General features: G+C 42.7%; 2 protein-coding genes across 2 annotated transcripts in view; one reads left to right on the top strand and one right to left on the bottom strand.

Moving 5' to 3' along the window:
* Nucleotides 1–23,264, top strand: part of nrxn3a (neurexin 3a) — a 233,810-nt gene that overhangs the window by 36,533 nt on the left and 174,013 nt on the right. Inside the window, 1 exon segment of the mRNA XM_013264683.3 lies at nucleotides 1,339–1,350. Within this exon segment, the coding sequence (XP_013120137.3) occupies nucleotides 1,339–1,350 (12 nt within the window).
* Nucleotides 10,396–22,830, bottom strand: LOC112843035 (uncharacterized). The gene has a single exon (XM_025900720.1). The coding sequence runs from the start codon at nucleotides 19,692–19,694 to the stop codon at nucleotides 17,142–17,144; it is 2,553 nt and encodes an 850-aa protein (XP_025756505.1). The 5' UTR covers nucleotides 19,695–22,830; the 3' UTR covers nucleotides 10,396–17,141.

The raw sequence follows: 23,264 nt of genomic DNA, 5'->3' as shown, positions 1-23,264 counted from the left end.
TACCCCTCCCTCCTTCTTTTTACTGCCCTAAGAAAACTGTAACAAAAAAGCTTGATTTTTATCTGAAATCTGTTGTCCTGGAGAGACTGTAGCTACAGTGGGCAGCATCAGGCGTAGTCTATAGAGTGTTTCTGGGAATCGGGCAGAGCCAAGGGTTGGAAGGGTGGAAGTTAAAGGAGGAAGTTCAGAGAGGAAGTGAGACAGAAATAGCCAAGGAGGTGTATGATTTATACTGTGGACAGAGGAAAGAAGACAAGGACAATTGTCTTTTGGTGGAATGAGGATGCACAGGACAGAAAAGGCATATCACAAAGGAAGGAGTGGGAAAGGCAAAGAAAAAGGCTTTTATTGCATTGTATGTAAAGCTTGACACTAAGGAGAAAGGGACTTAGATGGATTGGCAGTGATTGAGCTAGAAACAATGTGAAGCAGGTCAGGGTAATTAAGGATAGAGATGGAAATGTAATAACAAGTTACAGGTGTGGTAAGAAGATGGGAGGAGTACTCTGAGAAGCAGATAAATGAAGAAAGATGAGAGCGAGATTAGGATGGATGGAGGAAAGTTAGTGATTCCGAAAGTGCAGAGAATTAATAAGGAGGAAGTGAGCAGCTTTAAAAAGGGATTGAGAGTGAAAGGAACTTGGTCCACATGACACACTGGTGCAGGTATGTAGATGTCTAGCAGAGAGGAACTGTGCTGGTACTGATGGCTACTGTGACCGCAGAGGGAGTGGAGCCAAACCATGAAGCTATGAGAAAGAGTTTTTAAGGTGACCTGATGATCAGTGAGCAGCAGAAAGAGAATTACAAATGTGCTTTGAGAATGTTGATGGAGAAGTATAGAGAAGGTCAGAAGGGCACTATTTCTGTCTCTAGTGAGAATAGGAAGCAGGCGGAGAAAGACCTGAGAGGTGAAAGTATGCAGTGGATAGAAGAGGAATGAATGTCAGTAGAAACATGACAAAATGCACAAGTATGAATGAAAGGGTAAATTAGTGAAATAGCTCTGCATGGTCATGTAATATACATTGTAAGTTTATTTTCATGCATGAATCTGTACTTTTAGATATTATATAAATTTCCTCATTTTCCTGATGAGTGTTCTATCCACCCCTTTTCCCCAGAAGTCCTCTATTTCAGTAGTTACTGCTCGTAGCTTTCATGTGTTTGAGATGTACGGTTGCATCAGAGATGGTGCTGTGCATTATTGAATTCTGTGGCATGATAAGGTTGGTGTCTGCTATAATTTGGACTAAATTTCCCTCTTCTTCTTCTCCCCTCTCTGGGCACACTTGGCTGTGGATTCTGTGCTGTCTCCGCCTCCCCCTGCTCTTCTAGCTAAAAGCAAAGGTACAGCTTTTTCAAAATCTTTCCTTTTCCACCTCTATGAAAAGCGCCGGTTGCTCTGTGAGTGTTTAAGAGCAGTGCAGTGTTATGTGTTTGATGTTTTTAAGGTGTTTATTTGTCTGTATTCACTTCTCTTGTGTAATGGCTTTCCACAGAGAGTGCTTGGCGTAAGCAAGTAATTAAGCCAACCTTAATTGAAGGAGAAGGAAAAAAACACACTGTGTTGCTTTCTGCTTGTTTATAAAAGTGTGCATGTGTTTTGTAATTTGATCTGAGTTGTATACAGTACACCTCTGAGAAAGCTGCATGATGTTAAAAGAACAACCGTCACTGTGGGGCAGTTTACAGAACAGCCAGGTGAAAATAAATGATCTTCTCCTGGCTGATGGAACCAGTGACAGAGCAGGTTGTCCTTAAACAATACTCAAAATGCTCAAAATGTAACCGGTGTGTTGTAATTTGAGAACAATGTAGGTGCATTTAGTTTGTTTATTTATGTTACTGATAATTCATCTTATCAAGCAAAATCATGCAAACAGACCATCGATACAGAACAGTAGATCATTTAAGCTTTCCAGTAATTTAGTTTTTAGATAGATGCTGTTGATGTTCAATACCCGATTCTGCATCTCTTAATATAAATGTGCTCTAGAGAAGGGAAACTGCTGTTGGTGGTCTTTTGGGCAGATTTCACCATTTTTGCAGCGCTGTCTTGTCAGCCTCAGAGCAGTTGCCGTAACAGACAATTATAGAAGAAGTCAGAACACTCTCCACCAGAACACAGTACACCAAGATCAGCTACTTCAGCCTCCTCATGAAAAACAGTCATTGTCAGCTTCCTTCATAATACTGGCTGAATTTGTGGCCCATGTGAGGTTGCCACCTCTTTCCTGTATGTAGAGATCAGAGATACTTTGCTGAGTAATCACATGAGAAGTATATACAGTAGAGGCCACCATACACACCCTTGTGGAGAGCTGGCTTTAAGTTTGATGGTGGAGGATGGCCTGCCTGTCAAGAAGTCCAGCATCAGAAATACAGAATCAGAGTCCAGAAAGAGCAGGCTGACACATGAGAGCAGAGTGGATGACAGACACAGACTGGTTCTTCCTGTATGCATGCTGCTGTGGACACACACTGATGTCAACTGACTCCCGAATGTGGCCAAAAGCAGCCATTCCAGCCACTTCATGACAACTGGGGTGAAAGCCACCAGGCAATAGTTATTCATGGCTTTCGCAGCTGGGTTTTTGGGCACTGGGAAAACAATGGACCAAAGCCAGAGAGGGAGATGTTAAAAATGTCTGTCAACACCATGGTGAGTTCCTGAGCACACTCTCTTAGAACCCGTCCTCGGATGTTGTCTGTACCTGCTGCTTTCCGAGGGTTGATCCCCTGTAATGTTCTTCTGACATCTACCACAGGCATACTGAAGAGCATCTCACCTGATGAGAGTTAGATCACTCAAAGTGAGCGTAGAAGGTATAAATGGCTCTTTAGGGCAGTCTACATGCCTCTGTTTGCACCCAGTGATGCTCTTTATACCCTTCCACATGCTTCAAGGGCCACTGGTGAAAAAATGACCATATTTTGGGCATAGGTTGCCTTTCCCATTTTAATATCTGCATCCAATTCCCTCCCTGCTCTTCTCAGTGCCACTGGATCTTCAGATGTAAAGGCTGAGCACTGTATCCTTACGACATCTCACTTCCACATTTAGCCAGGGTTTCTGATTAGGAGAGATGATTATAACCTTAGTGTTACACATTGCACTTGCTGATGTATCCACAAACTGAACAAGCATAAGCCCTCAAAGTCCATCCCACCCTCATGGATTGCTGCTTCTCTGAAAACCTGCCAATTGGTCTACTCAGAATAGTCCTGGAAGCATAGAAATAGTTCCACTAGACCATACATTGATGGTTTTCTGTGTGGCTGTGCTGCCTTTTCAAGACAGAACACAACACAACACAACACAACACAACTCAATTCAATTCAATTCAATTCAATTCAATTCAATTCAATTTTATTTATATAGCGCCAAATCACAACAAAAGTCGCCTCAAGGCGCTTCATAGGTACAGAGAAAAACCCAACAATCATATGACCCCCTATGAGCAAGCACTTTGGCGACAGTGGGAAGGAAAAACTCCCTTTTAACAGGAAGAAACCTCCGGCAGAACCAGGCTCAGGGAGGGGCGGGGCCATCTGCTGCAACCGGTTGGGGTGAAAGAAGGAAGACAGGATAAAGACATGCTGTGGAAGAGAGACAGAGATTAATAACAGATATGATTCGATGCAGAGAGGTCTGTTAACACATAGTGAGTGAGAAAGGTGACTGGAAAGGAAAAACTCAATGCATCATGGGAATCCCCGGCAGCCTACGTCTATTGCAGCATAACTAAGGGAGGATTCAGGGTCACCTGGTCCAGCCCTAACTATATGCTTTAGCAAAAAGGAAAGTTTGAAGCCTAATCTTGAAAGTAGAGATAGTGTCTGTCTCCTGAATCCAAACTGGAAGCTGGTTCCACAGAAGAGGGGCCTGAAAACTGAAGGCTCTGCCTCCCATTCTACTTTTAAATACTCTAGGAACAACAAGTAAGCCTGCAGTGTGAGAGCGAAGTGCTCTCATAGGGTGATATGGTACTACAAGGTCATTAAGATAAGATGGGGCCTGATTATTTAAGACCTTGTATGTGAGGAGCAGGATTTTGAATTCAATTCTGGATTTAACAGGAAGCCAATGAAGGGAAGCCAAAACAGGAGAAATATGCTCTCTCTTTCTAGTCCCTGTCAGGACTCTTGCTGCAGCATTTTGGATCAGCTGAAGACTTTTCAGAGAGTTTTTAGGACATCCTGATAATAAAGAATTACAGTAGTCCAGCCTGGAAGTAATAAATGCATGAACTAGTTTTTCAGCGTCACTCTGAGACAGGATATTTCTAATTTTAGAGATGTTGCACAAATGGAAGAAAGCAGTCTTACATATTTGTTTAATATGTGCATTGAAGGACATGTCCTGGTCAAAAATGACTCCAAGGTTCCTCACAGTGTTACTGGAGGCCAAGGTAATGCCATCCAGAGTAAGAATCTGCTTAGATACCATATTTCTAAGATTTTCAGGGCCGAGTACAATAACCTCAGTTTGATCTGAATTAAGAAGCAGAAAGTTAGCGGCCATCCAGGTCTTTATGTCTTTAAGACATTCCTGCAGTTTAACTAATTGGTGTGTGTTACCTGGCTTCATGGACAGATAGAGCTGGGTGTCATCTGCATAGCAGTGTAAATGTATGCTATGTCTTCTAATGATGCTGCCTAAGGGAAGCATGTATAATGTAAATAGAATTGGTCCTAGCACTGAACCCTGTGGAACACCATAATTGACCTTAGTGTGTGAAGAGGACTCTCCATTTACATGTACAAACTGGAGTCTATTAGATAGATATGATACAAACCACTGCAGTGCAGTACCTGTAATACCTATAGCATGTTCTAATCACTCTAATAGGATATTATGGTCGACAGTATCGAACGCAGCACTGAGGTCTAGCAGGACAAGCACAGAGATGAGTCCACTGTCAGAGGCCATAAGAAGATCATTTGTAACCTTCACTAAAGCTGTTTCTGTGCTGTGATGAGCTCTGAAACCTGACTGAAACTCTTCAAATAAGCCATTCCTCTGCAGATGATCTGTTACCTGTTTGACAGCTACTCTTTCAAGGATGTTTGATATGAAAGGAAGGTTGGAGATTGGCCTATAATTAGCTAAGACTGCTGGGTCTAGAGATCCTTTTTAAGTAAAGGTTTAACTACAGCCAGCTTGAAGGCCTGTGGTACATAGCCGATTATTAGAGATAGGTTGATCATATTTAAGATCGAAGAATTAATTAATGGCAGGACTTCAACACAACACAACACAACACAGTAACTTAAGGTGATTTTTTTAAGTGCAAGAAAGAAAAAGTAAAGGATTACACACACTCATTCTTTTTATTTTTATTGCACATTGTTATTATTGTCCAGGGAGGTAGCCAATCAGGTCAGCTGTTAGCATTGATTAGGTCTGTTGCCCTGTTGTAAAAGCTGTCCTTGAGTCTGTTTGTCTACAACCTCAGCAGCCTGAATCTCCTGCCAGATGGTAGGGCAGCTCTTTTGTCTTGGTGGTATTGAGGTCCAGGTTGTTGAGTGCACACCAATCCCACAGCCTTTTAACCTCAGCTCTGTATGCCATCTCATCTCCCCCAGAGATGAGCCCCACCACAGTGGGTACTGACACAGTCATGTGTGTACAGAGTGTACAGTGGGGGACTCAGTACACAGCCTTGTGGAGAGCCGGTGTTCAGGCTGAGGGCTGAGGAAAGATGAGGCCCCACTCTAACTCTCTGTACACGGTCTGACAGGAAGTCTCTGATCCAGCGGCAGATGGTAGAAGGAAGTCCGATATCCAGCAGTTTTACTATTAGTCTGTCCAGGAGTATCGTATTGAAGGCAGTCAACAAAGTCAACAAAGAGCAGCTTGGTGTAACACCCCTGTTGTTCCAGGTGAGAGATGGTGGTGTGGAGCGTTGTAACAATGGTATCTTCAGTTGATCTGTTAGCTCTGTATGCGAACTGGAGCGGGTCGAGTGTTGGTGGCAGGCAGGACAGGATATGACGTCGGACCAGTTTCTCGAAACACTTCATTATAACAGGTGTTAGAGCAACTGGTTTGTAGCCGTAGAGACTGCTAATGTTTGTCCGCTTAGGCAGTGAGACGTTTGTGGCCGACTTTAGGCACGGCGGGATGCAGGACTGATACAGAGAAGCATGAAGATCTTAGTGAAGACCCCAGCCAGCTGGTCTGCACATTCTTTTAGGACCCTTCCGGTTACCCCATCTGGACCGGCGGCCTTCCTGGGGTTCACTGCACTCAGTGTGCACCTCACCTCATATTCCTGCACCATGAAGCTTGGGGCTACCTCTGGTCCCTTCACCTCAAAGCAGTCTTGTTTTATCAACAAGTTCTGTAGCATCCAGGCATTACTAATGAACAAGTCACCCATTAATGTTGGTATTCAGGTGCACAGGCTGTGGCTAGATCAGCCATGGAAATATACCAAGCCTGCATTATGAGACTGGATGTTTAGTGCTGTAGACTTATGTTATAAGGGAACCTGATTTTTATAGTGGGGACATCAATGTGCTTTATACTTTTTTGGCTTCTGTTTTTCACTTACTTTTTGCTTTCATTTGCCGCTTCAGAGCAGAATGACTTACACTGAATGTGGCTACATAAGTAGAGGAAGCCTAGTTCTGGCTGTCAGGGACAACTTTAGTATGGAACTGATAACAACACTATCCATACAGCTGATGATAACATGTGAAATTGATGTAATTCAGACTGATTCTTATATAGCGCTTTTCTACTCTCCCGGAGTACTCAAAGTGCTGTATACAACATGCCTCATTCACGCAATCACACCCACTCATACAAGCACTTCCTTCTATACTTAAGTGCAATCTAACCAGCATTCATATACATTCACACTCTGATGGATGCATCACTCTTTGAGTGTTTTAGGTCTCAAAACATCAGACACCCTCACCTGGGTGATCTAGCCAAGGTTGGTGAGGCCCGACTTGCATCCCAGCAAGAAGCAACAAATCAGGCTCCTTAATCCAAAGTCACTTTATTGCTTTCTTTGTGACACACGGATTGAATGGCCCTCCTCTTAGCAACTCCTGTAATTTCCAAATTGAGCTTTCTGCAGAGCCTCTGCATCCTATTCTGTTGGCTCAAGTCCTATAGCCTCTGTTCCTGCACTCTTCCACCAGTTCTGGGTACCTAACATGTTTTCTCTCATTGGCTTCCTCAATAGGAGCTTCTGAGGGAACTTAGAGTTCCAGCATGAACAGATGTTTTGAGGCTTCAGAGATAACGAACAAGTCCGTTCTGAGTTAAGTTTTTAACAGTGTGGCCTGGGAACATCAGATGATTTCCCAGATGAACCTGCATCTGCCGGCCAAAGTCTGTGTGGAGTAGACCTGTATTTGTTTGTTGGTGTATAAAGGGCTTCTCTCTAGCTTTGACAGAAGATATTGTCTTCTTTGAAGAATGATGGTGTTTGCTGGTACTAATGGCTAAGGCTAAACTCTGAGCTACCTAGTTGTGGTGCCAGTGATAGTGGTAGTCTAAGCTTATGTGGACAACTTTGGCATCCCTACAACGTCAATTCTTGGAAGTAGGTGGAACCTAAAAAGGCTGGAAAAGCTCATCACATGCGCTAGGATAATTTTCAAGCCCTCCAAGTAATGGCCCATGGCACTGAAGAAAGGGAAGTTGAATTGGCTGATTTTAGGGACCGTCATCTCATCCATCATGGAGCAACCAGTCAAGAGTTTGGGTAAGCCTGAAAGACTGCCGCTATCCAGAAGCTAAACACAGGACACTGGTGGGCACCTTGGCCATAAGGAGACTGAGCCTGGGCTACTTACCAAAGACCGTAAGGGCTAGCAGTTTTTTTTTTTAACATTAGACTGTTAAAATATATTTTCTACTTTCAGCTTTATCACATCTTTAATATGTGTGATTGTAAATGTGCTACTGAAATTCTAGATATCATAGAGTGTACTGGATTTATAAAGCAGAAAGCCTACCTTTGGATTAAACCTCCCCTCTGTTATAATGTTATAAAGTGTTAATTGAACTTCAAACACTTGTTCCACTACATGTACAGCTGGTGCCACTGTTTGATGATCACACAATACTTCAGCATGCCAATTCATTTGGAAATTTAAGAGCTGCAGTAGGTGTTAGTACAAAGTCTTCAGTGCCGAAAGGTTGTCGGGTGTTTGTCCTGAGAAGCTGTGATTGGCTGAATCTGGCTGTGTACGCCTGTGATGGCTTCCCCCATTCACAGAAAAAGCTTGTGTAAGCTCCTGGAGATTCCTCTTCCCTCACCACCTGTGCTGTTTTTCTTGTTACTGTGTCTAATCCCTGAGCAAGATGTAGACATTATTAGGTATCACACGCATACACAGGCTCCCTGTTGTCTCGTGTTAGGCAGACAAGAGGCTCCGCTCTGGCTCCATTTGCATGGCAGCTCACTGGTGGCAGAATAGCAGAGCAAGAAAGGAATAATAAAATAAGGTACGTCTGCAGTTGTGGAGTCACATTTCTTGATGTCTTGGGCTGACATAAAGTGATTCTGTCCTGATCTTGTTCAGATATCTGGTCAGACTCTTTTTGTCTTTTTTTAATTTTTTGGGTCAGTCACCCTCTCTTCTCTACTTATCTGTCTTTGCTTTCTTACTCTGCTATCTTTTTACTCCTGTTTTATTGTCTTTCCTTCACTGCCTGCCCCTCTTTCTTTGGCTCATCAGTTTTTGTTAGCTTCGTTCTCTCTTTTTTTTTGTTTTTATTGCATTTTTGTGGACCTTCTGCTCGTTTACATAAGCCTGTGTTTTGATGAAGCAGTAGAGCCAATTAAGAGAGTGTGTGGAAAAATGCACAGTGGCAATAAAGCTGTCGCAATCGTTGCTGAAACTAGTTTGTAATGTGAACAGTATTTTGAGTTGAGTTGTAAAGTCTTTCCTGAGATAAAACTTTGTTCAGTTTTGTTGCCTGTGGGGATGCACTTTTCTGTTTTCACTGGTGTTTATGACGATGAGTGAACAATATTACTACCATGCATGCTATCTTGCTGTTGCTTCAGACATCACTTGATTCATACAAACAGTAAAAAATCTCTCTGATAGATATTACATGAGCCTATAGCTTGTTTGTCAAGATACTGTAATAAAGTATCAACCTAATATACAATTAAACCAAAATGTTAAAGCAGTTTCAATAGAGTGCAGTTTGTGAAAACAATACTGAAACATATCCATAACATTGTCTTTCTCTAATAAGTAGTTAAGCTGCTCTGCTGTTACTCTTTTTCAAAAACCTTTGACACAAAATTCTAGACTGGTCTGTAACTATTCGACAGAGGTGGGTCTACTGTGGTTTCTTTGGCCCAACAGCAGTTTGTTTGAGCTGGAAACTGAGCAATAATCATTTCCATGATACAGTGGCAAACAGTCAAACACAGTCAAACACGCTAATTAAAAACAAAGTAGGAAGGACATCGAGGGGGCTTAAAGTTGATGGACATTATATTGAGACAATTTTGGAGAAATACAAATGTCAGTGACCTAATTTACAAATTGTTCAAAAACTCATTGTACTCAGACTTTGTATCCACTGGTGCATGTGGAATAGTGGAAGAGACAATATTGTTGCATCAGGTGTGTTAGCCTGCGTCAGTTTGGCAACCTGTCCACTCTGTATCCCGCCTCTCGCCCTGTGGTAGCTGGGATTAGCTCTAGTCCTGACCATCATAAGTATAAGTGGAATAGGATGGATGGATGAACAGTATTGATAATTGTATCCAACAATAATATTCTGTTCTTAAATTTTTCAACATGTGATTTAGTAAAAAAAAATAAAAAAACCTACAAACCCCAAGCTTGGAGGCCTCCCATAAATGTCCTAACTTGTGACAATATCTCATAAAATGACAAATATTTATCCAAGGACAAACGTGTTACCATTGGACAATGTTTTGTTTCAGAGTTGCTCCTGTACCCGAAAAGTGTCATGAAATGTGGGGCCCATTATATGAAAGTTAAAATACTTTGTGATAATGATGAGATCAGCAGCTGTCCTACAAGAGTCCATCAATCAAGAGTTCATCAATATGAAGGTTAAAATCTCCCAGTGTTACATCCTTCTCCAATCTAATGATAAATGACAAAGGTCATTAAATTCAGTTAAAAAAGACTCCAGCAATGCCAGCAGGTAATAGATTAAAATAAAATAAAAGGTTTTCGGAGAACTGAACTTAATCATCTGTAACTCAAATGAAGAAAACCGGTTTGAGTTCATCAGGCAGCAAGTCCTCTGCTATGTCTCAATAGATATGACGTTCCATTGACGGAGCAGCCAGAGAAGAGAATATAATCTATATGTCGCTGCCATGTCTGAGTCAGCAACATAAACTCTAGAGAGTCCTTAATAAAGAGATTATTTAGAATAAATAATGTAAGTTAGAAAACATTAAGCAGGGGAAACTGGATTGGTGACCGTTGATTGGGACATTCAACAGCTCACTGGAATTCAACACCTGTACACATCTGTGAACCTGCATGGACTCCTAAAACAGATAAAACGATCACTGATGAGAGGACATCGCTGCTACCAGTAAAACAGACCCAGATGACCATTCTGCCATCGACCCGTGGACCCAGGGCCACAGACAGCAGGGCAGTGTACCTGCCAAATGACAGGAGAGGAACTGACCACAGGCGCTGGGAGTCTCCCCACAGCCAAGAAGCTCGCCTCCAATGCTGCCTGTTTACCCTCTATAATAACTCTGTGTGGTGTGTACAGTATCAAGCACTCCACTGACGAACACAGAAAGGAGGAAAGACTTTGCTGTAGTTGTTCCAGCTGTCACATTACCTCTCCAATGAGTCCGTAATGTACGTCAACCATGAATTCAAACAGCATACAGAAGAAAAACATAACACTGCAAATGGCGATGGCCGGCAATAAAAAACTTCACCAGCAGCGGCAACCAAACACGGGTGCCATCTTGAAGAAAGCCCATCAATACAAATATTCAGGTTCACACATTGATCCAGTACTGAGCAAAATTGGCCTCTAAAATAAATCTGAAAATCCTGTGAAGCTGTTAGATCAGGTCATGGACACAGTGAAGTGGGAGTGGGGGATGCTTGGACATTTGGGTTTTCTGTGCTTGACTGAGTTCTGGTAAGTGTGCCAGACTCTGAGACTAGCCAATAATATCGATGCATCAATGACAGCAGGTAGATGATGAGTAGGCCTATCAGTGTATCTAGGAATCAGGGTAAAATATGCTGTTAGTGCACCCTGGAAAGCAGTTATTTTATTGGCTTAGTTAAATTCATAACAACAAAGTAGCAATATTTCTGCTTGCTAATATCTTATATCAGTTACTTGGTATTGGATCAGTGTTAGTCCCAGTTTTATTTATTTTATCCACATCAGTATTCATTTCCCAATTCAGCACTGTAAGATGTATTTTTGTACTGATTTTCTGTAACACTGATAGCACCTCAGACCTGCTTTTCATCTGCTGAAACCAAAATATGATCCCTCGTATATTTGGATTATAGATTATCGATTTATTACTGCAGATAACACGATAACCCTCATCACTATGAATTTAGAAAAAAGCCTCTTTGTTTGTTTTTAAATGAATTTTGATCTTGAAGCATTTTGGGAGACTGATCACAGCAGATGGAAAAATGAATGCAGTGATGTACAGAGACATCTTTGATCTAAACCTGCTCCAGAGCGCTCTAGACCTTCGACAGGTTTGTCTTCCAAGAGGACAATGACCCGAAGCACACGGTGAAGATAACAAATGATTAACTTCAGGATCATGTGAACATCCTTGAGTGGTCAGAGCCCAGACCTGAACCCAATGGAACTTCTCTGAAGAGATCTGAAAATGGCTGTGCACTGACATTTTCCATCCAACCTGATGGAGCTTCTGCAAAGAAGAAACTTCGTCTAGTGTTATACTAAAAAATACTTGTCGCTGTAACTGCTGCCAAAGGGGCTTCGACAAAGTATTGAGCAAAAGCTGTGAATACTTATGTACATGTTACAATTTTTTTTTCACTCTTACTTTGGTGTTTTGTTTGTACCTGGATTGATGCGGATACAGGGAGAATATTCAAACTTCATACAGAAAGTTTCCATCAGGCTGGTGAGTTCAAACCCAGGTCCTCTTTGGAGGAAGGCGGGGAACGATGTTTACATGTTCCATGTTCTCCCCTTGTCTGTGTGGGTTCTTTCCAGGTTATTCCCAAAGGTTTAAAATGACCAAAATATGTGAATGGTTGTCTGTTATCTCTATGACAGACTGGCAGCAGCTGTGACAGGCTCTAGGACCCAGAGATCTTATGTACCATTCTACTTATTTGCTATTTGTAATATGTTTGTTGTTTTTGATGTAATTTTTAAATCATGTAACAAATAATTTCCCAAATCTGAAATGAAAACGCACGTCTCATCTTATTACCCTATGATCTTATATGTTACCACATTTTGAAAAATCACACGCACCATACAATGAAAAATACGTTTTCTAGGAACTACACGACTTACCATGTGATTCAAACTGGCGAGCTACTCACAGCCAAGCTGTTCATGCAGGGCCATACTGTGCCATGTACCTTACTAGCACAGGTCACGTGTCAGCAAACAGCAGTGGCAACAAAAATAGAGGCAAAACACACACTGAGAGAGAGAGAGAGAGAACACAAACACTGACAAACCACACTCTTAATTTTTTTGGGTTCTCTGGTACCAGCCCACACAATTTACCTGCAAAACTAAGCCAAAATGCACAAGCCGCGTATGAAAGTACACCCCATGATTCAACAGTTTAACTTTAGTGCTCTCTTGTTGTGCAGTTTTGGTCATATAATCGTTACAGTGTTGCTTCAGCGTTCCATTGAGGTTTGTGGACATTTGTTTATGAGCAGTTCTTTTCATGTCCTGTCAGAGCATTTCAGTACGGCTGACATCTGGACTTTTATCATTGTGAAACTGCAACACTTTTGTTTTTCCTTGTTTTGTTGTAAATTTGCTGATGTTCTTGGGATTATTGTCCTGTTGCATTTCCCTATTTGGGGCACAGTTTAGCGTTTAGATAGCCTTACATTTTAATCTAAAATACTTTGGCATGCAGAAGAGATCATGGAGTCAATGACTGCAGCGTGCCTGGGCCTGTGGCTGCAAAACAAAGCCAAACATTATCCTTCCACCATTGACAGTCGTATGAGGTATTTATGCTGACATGCTGTCGTTGGTTTTCTCCATTTGAAATAATGCAAACAAATGCAGATTTAGATGTTTTTTTTAGTCTTTAATTTAATATTTTAACCTAATTGTTTCAGTGTATTTGAGACAAGACACTGCCATAAGAATTCTAAAGCAGTCTATAACTTACAGCTTGGTATTGTACTAATAACACTATTAAGAGTAGAGTATGAAAGTCAGGAATTGTCTGTCTTTCATTTGCAGTTTTTTTATTTAGCTGCAGAATACATCTGCAAACAGTGAAGCAGAACACTGACACCGTCCCACAGACCAACACAGTGGATTGCAACCCGTTAAGATTTCAGTCCCAGTAGTCCATTTGCCGTAAAGCAAACATTTTTCCGCTGCAGAACACAACCTAGACAACATTTCAAAGAGGAGGTTATGGGGGTGGGTGAATGAAACATGCTTCAGGGGAAGAAAAACATAGTGTCGATCTGGGAAACGATTAAATCCAGATTCCTACCAACAACATTTCTCACCCCCCAGAGGGGACTGACACGAGCAGCAGCACAGGAAGAGAAATTGAGTGAGAGAAAGATGGAGGAGGAAAGAGAGAGATTATGAACGAGAATGTGCTAGTTATCTTAATTAAATGCAAGTGGATTTTATGCTCCTCCTATTGATTTCTGCCAGGGGCTTTGTGTGTATTTCAAAGGGAAAGTCTGCTCTGTAATGCTGGTTCAGAGGCATTTTCCTTTTTTTTTCTTTTTACTCATGGCTGATGAGACTATTGCACTCAACAGAATAGCGAGACATTAATTAAAAAGTGCAACCAAGCTAAGCTCTAAGAAACAATGTGCAGATGTCAGACTCAATTTGGCTTATACTTTAGGTACAGAGTTTGATAGAACAAACAAACATGTGATATGCATGGAAAGATAGAATAGTGCACATTTGGAAAGATATCTGTTTGCATGGATGCTTTTTATTGTGTGTGCACCCACCGCAGTAGTGTGTTTGCCAGTATAGATACCATCCCAGTTTCAGGAGTGAGGCTGCAGGTTGCAGACAAAAGCCGATATATTCTTTCCGGCTTCCCTTTCCTTCCCCTGTGTCATCCCTCCAGTTTTGATTTTGTAAGGTTAATGTTAACAGTTTTGTCAAGCTCACTGTGCCCCAGGCAACACTGCTTAAGTACTTCTTTTGCAGTTTAAGTGACCTGCTTTCTGGCATGGCCTTTTTCCCATTACTGGGAATAGCATTTCATTTATAAGGCATCAATCATCTTTCTTACCCCACAGTCCACCTTCCTTTGTCTTTTTTTCATCTGTTTAAAAAATATATATTTACTGCACTCTCTTTTTGCTTTCATAACCTGTTTTATGGCTCTTATTTTACTATACAGGGGGGAAAATAACACTTGGATTTGCTAGGTGCTATTAACATGAAGTTCTAGCCAGATGTTGGTAAAAACCTATTCAATCCACACACGTGAAGAAATTAAACCCTAGATGTTAATAAGCTTTGTGTAAGTTTTGTGTAATAATAATGTAGTACTAATTTACAGGGAAAACTTATTGAACACACTTACTGAAATTTATTTAATGCTTCATACAAAAACCTTTGATCGCGGGGTCCTCTCCTAAACTCCTCCCGAACAAATGCAGGTGTAGTCAGGAAGCATTCAGTGTGGATAGTTTATTCTGCCGGCCTCCCAGGTGCACAAAAGATTATTTACAAAGAAAATGGAAAACTAACTTAATTCAACACAAACCAAACATCTATATACAAAACACAGTCTGCATGTTACCCTCTCTGTCACATCTCACAGAATACTCAGGTAGGCCCTGACAGCCTTCTTTTATACCCCATTGCCCCTCCCACTAGGCATAATAGTCATCTCTTTATTATTTCTTTTCCCAAACACTCTTTTTCCCCTCAGCTTATTTCCAACTGTATTCCTACAATACATTTATATGTATATACAGACATTTATGGCCAATTCCAGGCAGCCTACAGTGTTTCACAATAACAAAAAAACCAAACAAAAATAATGCAGTTCACTTGACCTTTCAAGCGCACGTGAACCCACTATTTGAACCCCGGAACACCATACCATCGGCTTGCATAACCACTCGTATAATCGGTGATCACAGCGAGTCTACGTGACCGGCTTTATTAAAGGTAAGCGGGAAAAATATGTTGGCCACCCTCTGCGCCGCTCAAAATATACCTCTCACCCCTTTTTATCTGCCCGGTCGACGAAAAGACGCGCAGCCACGGTAATTGTAGAAACTAATGGTGGTGGTGCGTGTATGCGCCCAGATCAGCTGTCTGCGGCCCGGGACAGTGTAACTCCATCACATCATCCCCTTCCACCCGGAGGTTGGCGATGTGCGGCAACCTGGAAAGATAATCTGCCACTACATTGAGCTTGCCTGGTCTGTGACGGATGGTGAATCTGAAAGGCTGCAGTGAAAGGTACCAGCGTGTCAGCCGGCTGTTATGCTCCTTCATGGAATGGATCCAGGTGAGAGCTTGGTGGTCAGTTTCCAACTCAAGCTCCCTTCCTAGTAAATAATACCTGAGTTTCTCCAGTGCCCACTTAATGGCCAAGGCCTCCTTCTCCACAGTTGAGTAGTTGGTCTCTCGTGGCAGCAGCTTGCGGCTTAGGTATAGGACCGGATGCTCTTCTCCAGGGTCCCCTTGGGCCAGCACTGCTCTCAGGCCAATTGTGGAGGCATCCACCTGGACCAGAAATTTCTTCCTGAAGTCTGGGCTCCTGAGAACTGGGGTCGTACACAGGCAGGTTTTCAGCCTTTTGAAAGCTTGTTCACATTCCGCTGTCCATGTTACAGGATTCCGTTGGTCCTTGCTGGTCAAAGCAGTAAGAGGGGCCGCAATAGTTGCAAACTGGGGCACAAATCTTCGGTACCAACCAGCCCCAGGAAAGACCAGACTTCCTTTTTGGTGCGAGGCCGAGGGCAGTTCTGGATAGCTTCCACTTTATCCATCTGCAGGCGCACCTCACCTGTGCCCACTTGGTAGCCAAGGTAGCGGGTCTCCTGCCGTGCCCACTCACATTTAGAGGGGTTGAGGGTCAACCCTGCCTTATGGATTCTTCCCAGGACTTCGGACAAGTGCTGCAGATGCTCTTCCCAGGTGTTGCTGAAGATCACTACATCATCCAGGTAGGCAGCACTATAGGGGTCACACCCCTGTAGTAATTTGTCCATCAGCCTTTGGAAGGTGGTCGGTGCCCCATGTAGCCCAAATGGCATCACCGTGAACTGGAACAGGCCGGCAGGTGTCCTGAAGGCAGTGTACGGTCGAGAAGACTCCTCCAGTGGCACTTGCCAGTAACCTTTGCACAGATCCAGGGTGGTGATGTACCTGGCCGCTCCGATCTTCTCCAGCAAATCCTCAATTCAAGGCATGGGGTAGGCATCAAACTCTGAAATGGAATTAAGCTTCCGGAAATCAATGCAGATGCGTAGTGAGCCATCTTTCTTGAAGATGATGACCACCGGGCTACACCACTCTGAGCAGGACAGCTCTATCACCCCAAGCTCCAGCATCTTCTCCACCTCCTGTCGCAGTTTATCCACTAAGTGCTGTGGAACCCGGTATGGACGTTGGCGGATGGGATGTCCATCCTTTAGGCGTATCACATGTTCGACAGGGGTGGTCCTGCCGGGGTTAACTGAACACAGAGATGGAGTCTCCCGAAGGATTTGGAGTAGCTCAGCAGCCTGCTGTGGGGTAAGATGAGTCAGCACCGGAGACATTGGATCGGATCCCTGCTCGGGTTCTGTCTTCCCTTCTCTTGGCACTTCTCTTGCCATCAGAGCTTTTGCAGGGGCCTGGTGGGCACGCTCTTTCCATTCTTTCAGGAGATTCACATGGTAAGTCTGCTTTGGTTTCTTCTTTTCAGGATGATGAATCTCATAGGTCACTGGCCCCATTCTGCGAAGAACTGTGTATGGCCCTTGCCATTTCGCCAGAAGTTTACTGTTGGCTGAGGGGAGAAGTAACAACACCTTTTGACCAGGTTGAAATTCACGTTGCCGGGCCTGTTGGTCTTCTGACTTCTTTGAGCGTCTCGCAGGTTGACCTCGGCATCTTCATGGTATCTTCCCAACCGATCTCTCATTTCCAGCACAAATTGCACCACCCCTTTATCATTTGGAGCAGAAGCAGGAGACTCCCAACCCTTCCGGAGGAGATCCAATGGCCCCTGCACATCCCAACCATAGAGTAGCTCGAATGGTGAGAAACCAGTGGAAGCCTGGGGAACCTCTCTGTACGCAAACAGCAGGAAGGGCAGCCACTGGTCCCAGTCTTTCCCAGTGTCTGACACAAACTTCTGCAGCATCCTCTTCAAAGTTTGGTTGAACCTCTCCACCAACCCATCTGTCTGTGGATGGTAGGGTGACGTCCTGATGGCAGAGATGCCTAGCTGGTTGTGGAAGAGCTGCATCAACCTAGAGGTAAAGTTAGTCCCTTGGTCTGTCAAAATCTCATCTGGTATCCCCACCCGGGAGAACAGCTGTACCAGTGCACGCAGAACATTGGGTGCCGTGACCGCACGCAGAGGGAAAGCTTCTGGGAAACGAGTCGCATAATCACACACCACCAACATGTACTGATGACGCAGACTACTTTTTACCAGAGGACCCACAATGTCCATAGCTATTCTACGGAAGGGGGTGGAGATGACAGGAAGTGGCTGTAGCAGGGCCCTGTCAGACTTGCGGGCTGGACAAGTTTTCTGGCAAGTAGGGCAGGTACGGCAATATTTTTGTATGTCTGTGTACATTGACGACCAAAAGAAACGTGAGCTAACTCGCATATAGGTTTTTTGGCGACCCAGATGACCTGCCCAGGGAAGGGTATGTGCTAGGTGCATAATGAGGAGTCTACAACTAGAAGGTATCACAAGCCGTTGGTGGTCACCGTCAACTGCATACAACACATTTTTGTCAACAATGAACTTCTCTTTCCCTCCCCATTTTCCAGTTCCCCCTTCAGTCACATTAGCAAACAAAACTTTCAACGTTTCATACTCCCTTTGCAACAAAGTGATATTTTCTGGTACATCCCATTTTATGCTTTTAGTGTCTGGCCCCTTTGACCATAGCTGCTTCTCAAAGCGGCGTTGGCGACGGGATTTTCTTGGCCCATTAGTGCCACCCTCACACAGACTACTGTCAAAGTCTGGCAAGGGTTGGCATCCAGCCTTCGCCTGGGCTCTAGTGACCACTGGGCCAGACACATTTAATTTAGCATTCCCCTTATCCCCCACATCAGTCTCTTTCCACTGTTCTTCTTTTTCTTGCAGCAAGTCCATGAGTACAGGCAAGTCCATCCCCAGAATAACCTCTACAGGGAAGTTCTGTACCACCCCAACTGACAACAGGTAGGGCTGTTCATTAATAGTCACTGTTACCTCCACTTTTGGGTATGGATGTTTATCACCATGCACACATAAAACTTCTTCCTGTCTGCTATAGTCCACACTGTTCACTGGTACCAAACTATGCTTAATCAAAGACATAAAACTACCAGTGTCCAGCAAAGCAGTAGCCTGCTGACCATTGACCTTTACTTTTTTATAGCGTTGCACATCCACTAGCTGGACCCCTGTGGGCTCCATCTCCAGCCGGGGTGCATAGCAGGCACCAGTGACTTTAGCCTTCCGGATAGGGCATACCGAGGCTTTATGACCTGGATGCTGGCAATAATAACAAAGAAAGTCCTTACCCGCTGCTCGTAAGTTTGATGCCCTGGGGTTTTCTGGTGGCTCTGGGTTGCTCTCCCTCTTCAGAAGACCCGATGATGGAAGTGGTGGTCGCTGTGGCATCCCAGATGAGCGTGCAGGTGGGGCTCCTTTACGCGCATTGAAGTACTGTGACACCAGCTTAGCAGCGGTCAATCCATCTGCTGGCTCATGCTCCCTCACCCAGGTCCTCACCTCCCCTGGAAGTACCCGGATTAACTGCTCCAAGATGATAGCTTCTCCCATCTCTTCTTTAGTATGCTGCTCTGGTCGAATCCAGTGCTGATAGAGGCCCTTCAGGTGATAATAGTTCTCAGTGGGGCTCTCCCCAGGTGGAACTGTATTGGACCGGAACTTCTGCCGATACGTCTCAGGGGAAATGTCAAATTTGGTTAGCAACGCAGCTTTTAAATCTTCATAATGATGGGCTCTTTCTTCATCCATTGCAGTGTAGGCCTCCAACGCCTTCCCCGATAGCAGTGGAACCAGACGACAGGCCCATTCACTCACTGGCCATCTCCAGGTTTTGGCAACTCGCTCAAAACGCAATAAATAGTTCTCAATGTCTTCCCCCAACTGATAGGGTGGAATTTTTGGCCCAGCAGATCGCATCCACTCTGAGACTGGCTGGTCGAGTCTGTTGGTCACTACTTGTGACGGACGAGAGGGAACCTCCTCTGGGCGATCCCGGCATCCTCTTTGGCGTGCAGGAGTGGGCAGTACCATTCTGGGGCTGCTTGCGGTTGCGGTGCTTGGTGTGGCCGTTGCTGCTGTGGTGCTTGCTCCAGCTGGTGCTTGGGCTGGGCTTTCCTGACCAGCAAAATCTGAAGGCAGCTGAGCAGTGGGAGGAGAAACAGTCCTCAGCCTCGACTAGCCATCCCACTTCTGACACCATATGTCGCGGGGTCCTCTCCTAAACTCCTCCCGAACAAATGCAGGCGTAGTCAGGAAGCATTCACAAAATCAATGATTTATCTGTGACCTGTGGGGTGTCCTGGTGCCACGTGCACCTTTATGCTTGAAGTTGGTGTTTGTTAGGGACAGACTGTGGTTGACACTGAAGTCCAATCACACTGGGATACCACTGGGTTCAGATCGTGCAGGCTGTTCCTCCGAGTCACACATTTCTATGTTTAATGAGCATTGACTGGGTCCTGCCCACCATGCTTGGGCAGGGTGAAGCGGTTCCTCGTCTTTCCTTTCTTCATAGGGTCACCTGACTCATTCTTCCTTATCCAGGATCAATTTTCCATGAGGGACCAAACCAGCATACCCCCTTAGATCACTGGAAGACACAAATCCCTCCTTCGCAATAGGATGGTGATGAAGTCAGGTTTCAGCAATGCTTGGTGGATTATAACTTCAAAATGTAGAATTGACAGTAGGTCAGTATTGGCTGACATACACTGTTTAATAATTAAACCTTTAGTGATTATTCTGTTCTATTCCATGATTTCACTGCTGTTATTTAGATCAATTTATGCAGTTTTGCCCACAGACCCAATAAGAGATAGCTGACACAATGCACGCCAACCCTAAAAGGCCCTAGTGGACTAGTGACTTTGATGCTGAGTTTATTTGAGAGGACGAGATGAGTAATCCAGCCTACTGTCCCACACCTGTACCTGCTCCAGATCTAAATTACCCAAGTAATGTCTGCAGAAGAGATAAAATAGGAAAGAAAGATGAGAGAAAGAAGAAAAGAAAGAGTACAGCAGAAGTGCATTATTGTAGTGTATTATAATACATAAGAGTACCCTCGACCCCTTCCAGTATAGTGCATTATCAATAATATGTATGTAATATATGATGTAAATGTTATAAAATAAAATAAAAATAATTATTAAATATTTGCCCTGCCTGACAAAAGCCTATCAGACAAATGATGTACAAACTAGTTCATTAAATATGAGGACAACAATAATGGTGATAATGCAGCAACATAGAGAGAAGGAGAAGAAGGGCCATATGTGCAACTAGAAGTGATTATGATCAGTGAGCATGTGCTCTGAAAGATTTGCTATATTACGACTGGACACCATTAGGCTTAATGACAGTTTCATGATACAATTTATAAATGCCTCACAATTATAACTCATTATAATATATTCCTTTAATGTTTTTGAAAGTAATTTAAAGAAAAGTAATTACTGTGTCCATATATATAAAACTATATGTTATGTGTTGTTTGGAAATAACAGTTTAAGTACAAATGAAAGGATTCAAATAAATGGTGTTCATATTGAACGATTCAGTGAAAATACTTTTCTTGGGTTTATAATACAGGAAACCTCAACTAGAGAGCTCACATAAGATATGTTCATTACAAAGTATCACGAAGCATTGCAATACTAAACAAGACAAAGCAAGTGTTAGACTGGACATCGCTTCATAATCTCTACTGTTGACTGGTTTTTCATCTTACTTAAGCTATTGTGCAGAGGTCTGAGGCAATAACTATAAAAGTGCATTATATTCACTTTTTACTCTAAAAAAAAGCAGTTCGCATCATCCATAATGCAGGTTATCAGGATCATACAAACTCAATATTCTTGTAGTCTGAAATATTGAAATTTTCTTCCCGCTCCTTTTCAGCATTTTTTTTTTCTTTTTTTCTTTGCTAAATGAACTTCTGTATATTGTTACCATGATCTAAATAAATTGACAAACAAACAATTTGAAGTCATGTCTGTGGGTGTGTTTGTCTGCACTGAGACCTGGCTCACTATGTTTAAATGCTTCCATTATTTATCATTAGTTCTGAGTGTTACAGAGCCTTTTCACTACTGGAAGGTCTCCAGTTGCTTCAGGCAACAAAGTGAAGTTTGTAGTTGTAAAATGAAAACAACAAACTAATAGATCTTCAAATGCCATGGAGAGCTGAGAGAACTGTTTAGTGTCATTTGTTGATATTGAATAATGATTCAGTGTTTTGTTTACACACAAAAAATTAAATGTAGCGTTAGATGACTCTGAGGTGAAATAATACTACACCTACTCTATTCAGAAGGTTACTTTATAATGAACCTTTTTTTCTTTCAAAGGCTCAGTGGCTTTTATTCTAGCATCAGGCAAATGTTTAAAACAAGTGTCATCCTGTGACTATTATATCAGGGCAAGCAGGGAGAATTTACAAGCACTGCTTCCTTTGCTTGTCCTGACTATTTAAAACTTTCTATGGTTTTTGTGCTATATGTTTGTTGCAGTCAACACTTTCCATTAGGTTAGTGCTTTGAAGTGCATTTTCTGACATACAGTATACAAAAAGTATTAGAATAAAAGAAATTAATGGTTTGAAAAACCCTCATTTACTGCCTTTATGTTTGTTTCCCACCACTGGCAGTGACTTCTTGTCAGTCCTTAGGGCTGATATTTGTGCACTCCTGAGTCTGTTTGGGTGCCCATAGACTTTCTTTCTACTAGTCTTATTCTCTCAACAGTACAGAAGTGTGTGACAGGGCAATGCATCCAAGCAGCCAAGGCTGCTGCTGTATCATTGATACATATGTATGTATATATATTCACCTTTCACTGCCTCGCTGTTTTCGCAGATTTTTTTTTTGTGGCAATTTTGCATCCTTTTTCTTTTTTTTCTTTTTTTTGTTTTTTTTTTACAGCGCATTGTGTTCTGCGTCCTGGTTGGCTGTAGACTATTGTCACTCAATCTCATGCTGTGTCTCCTCTACAGTACAGAATGTGTTCAGCTTTTTATATTTACATAAATCTTTGATCACTAGCAGTGTGACAGCTGTACTGTATGTTTGTAAGTTTTCTCCCCAACAAACACAATGTCGATGAAACGTTTTGCACTGTCAAAGGCACCTGGAGTAGCACCCAAAGGCAAAGGAAGATGCTAACCATCGCATAAAAAGTTGGACTGGACATGCTAAAGGAAGGTAGAAGTTACTGTATTTTCCGGATTATAAGGTGCATTAAGTGAAACAAAACAGTCAGATAAAGTTTGACTTTACTTTGAGGTGGTTTGGGCATCAAATTAGAATAAGCGAATTATAGGAGATGATGTTCATAAAATGTTAACTGTCCTTGTATTTATATAGAGCTTCTAATACTTCTAATACTTTTTCAGTAAATATATCTTTTATTAGAAGCAAGTATCGCAGTTGTTACAAATTAGTAGAACTTATGCCTCCTTTTTTTCTCTAAACAAAACAAGACAAAACAAACAAATAAATTAAAAAAAAAAAAAAACCCTCTATGGGCCCCAATCCCCCGACTGCCAAAAATTTATATTTTCCCAAGATACGCAAGTAAAGGACACCAAATTAGTTCAAAATC

The sequence above is a fragment of the Oreochromis niloticus genome, linkage group LG19, assembly GCF_001858045.2.
Source record: "Oreochromis niloticus isolate F11D_XX linkage group LG19, O_niloticus_UMD_NMBU, whole genome shotgun sequence".
NCBI classification, from domain to species: domain Eukaryota; kingdom Metazoa; phylum Chordata; class Actinopteri; order Cichliformes; family Cichlidae; genus Oreochromis; species Oreochromis niloticus.
Note: the sequence above shows the minus strand (reverse complement) of the source record. Positions and strands in the feature narration are given on the sequence as shown.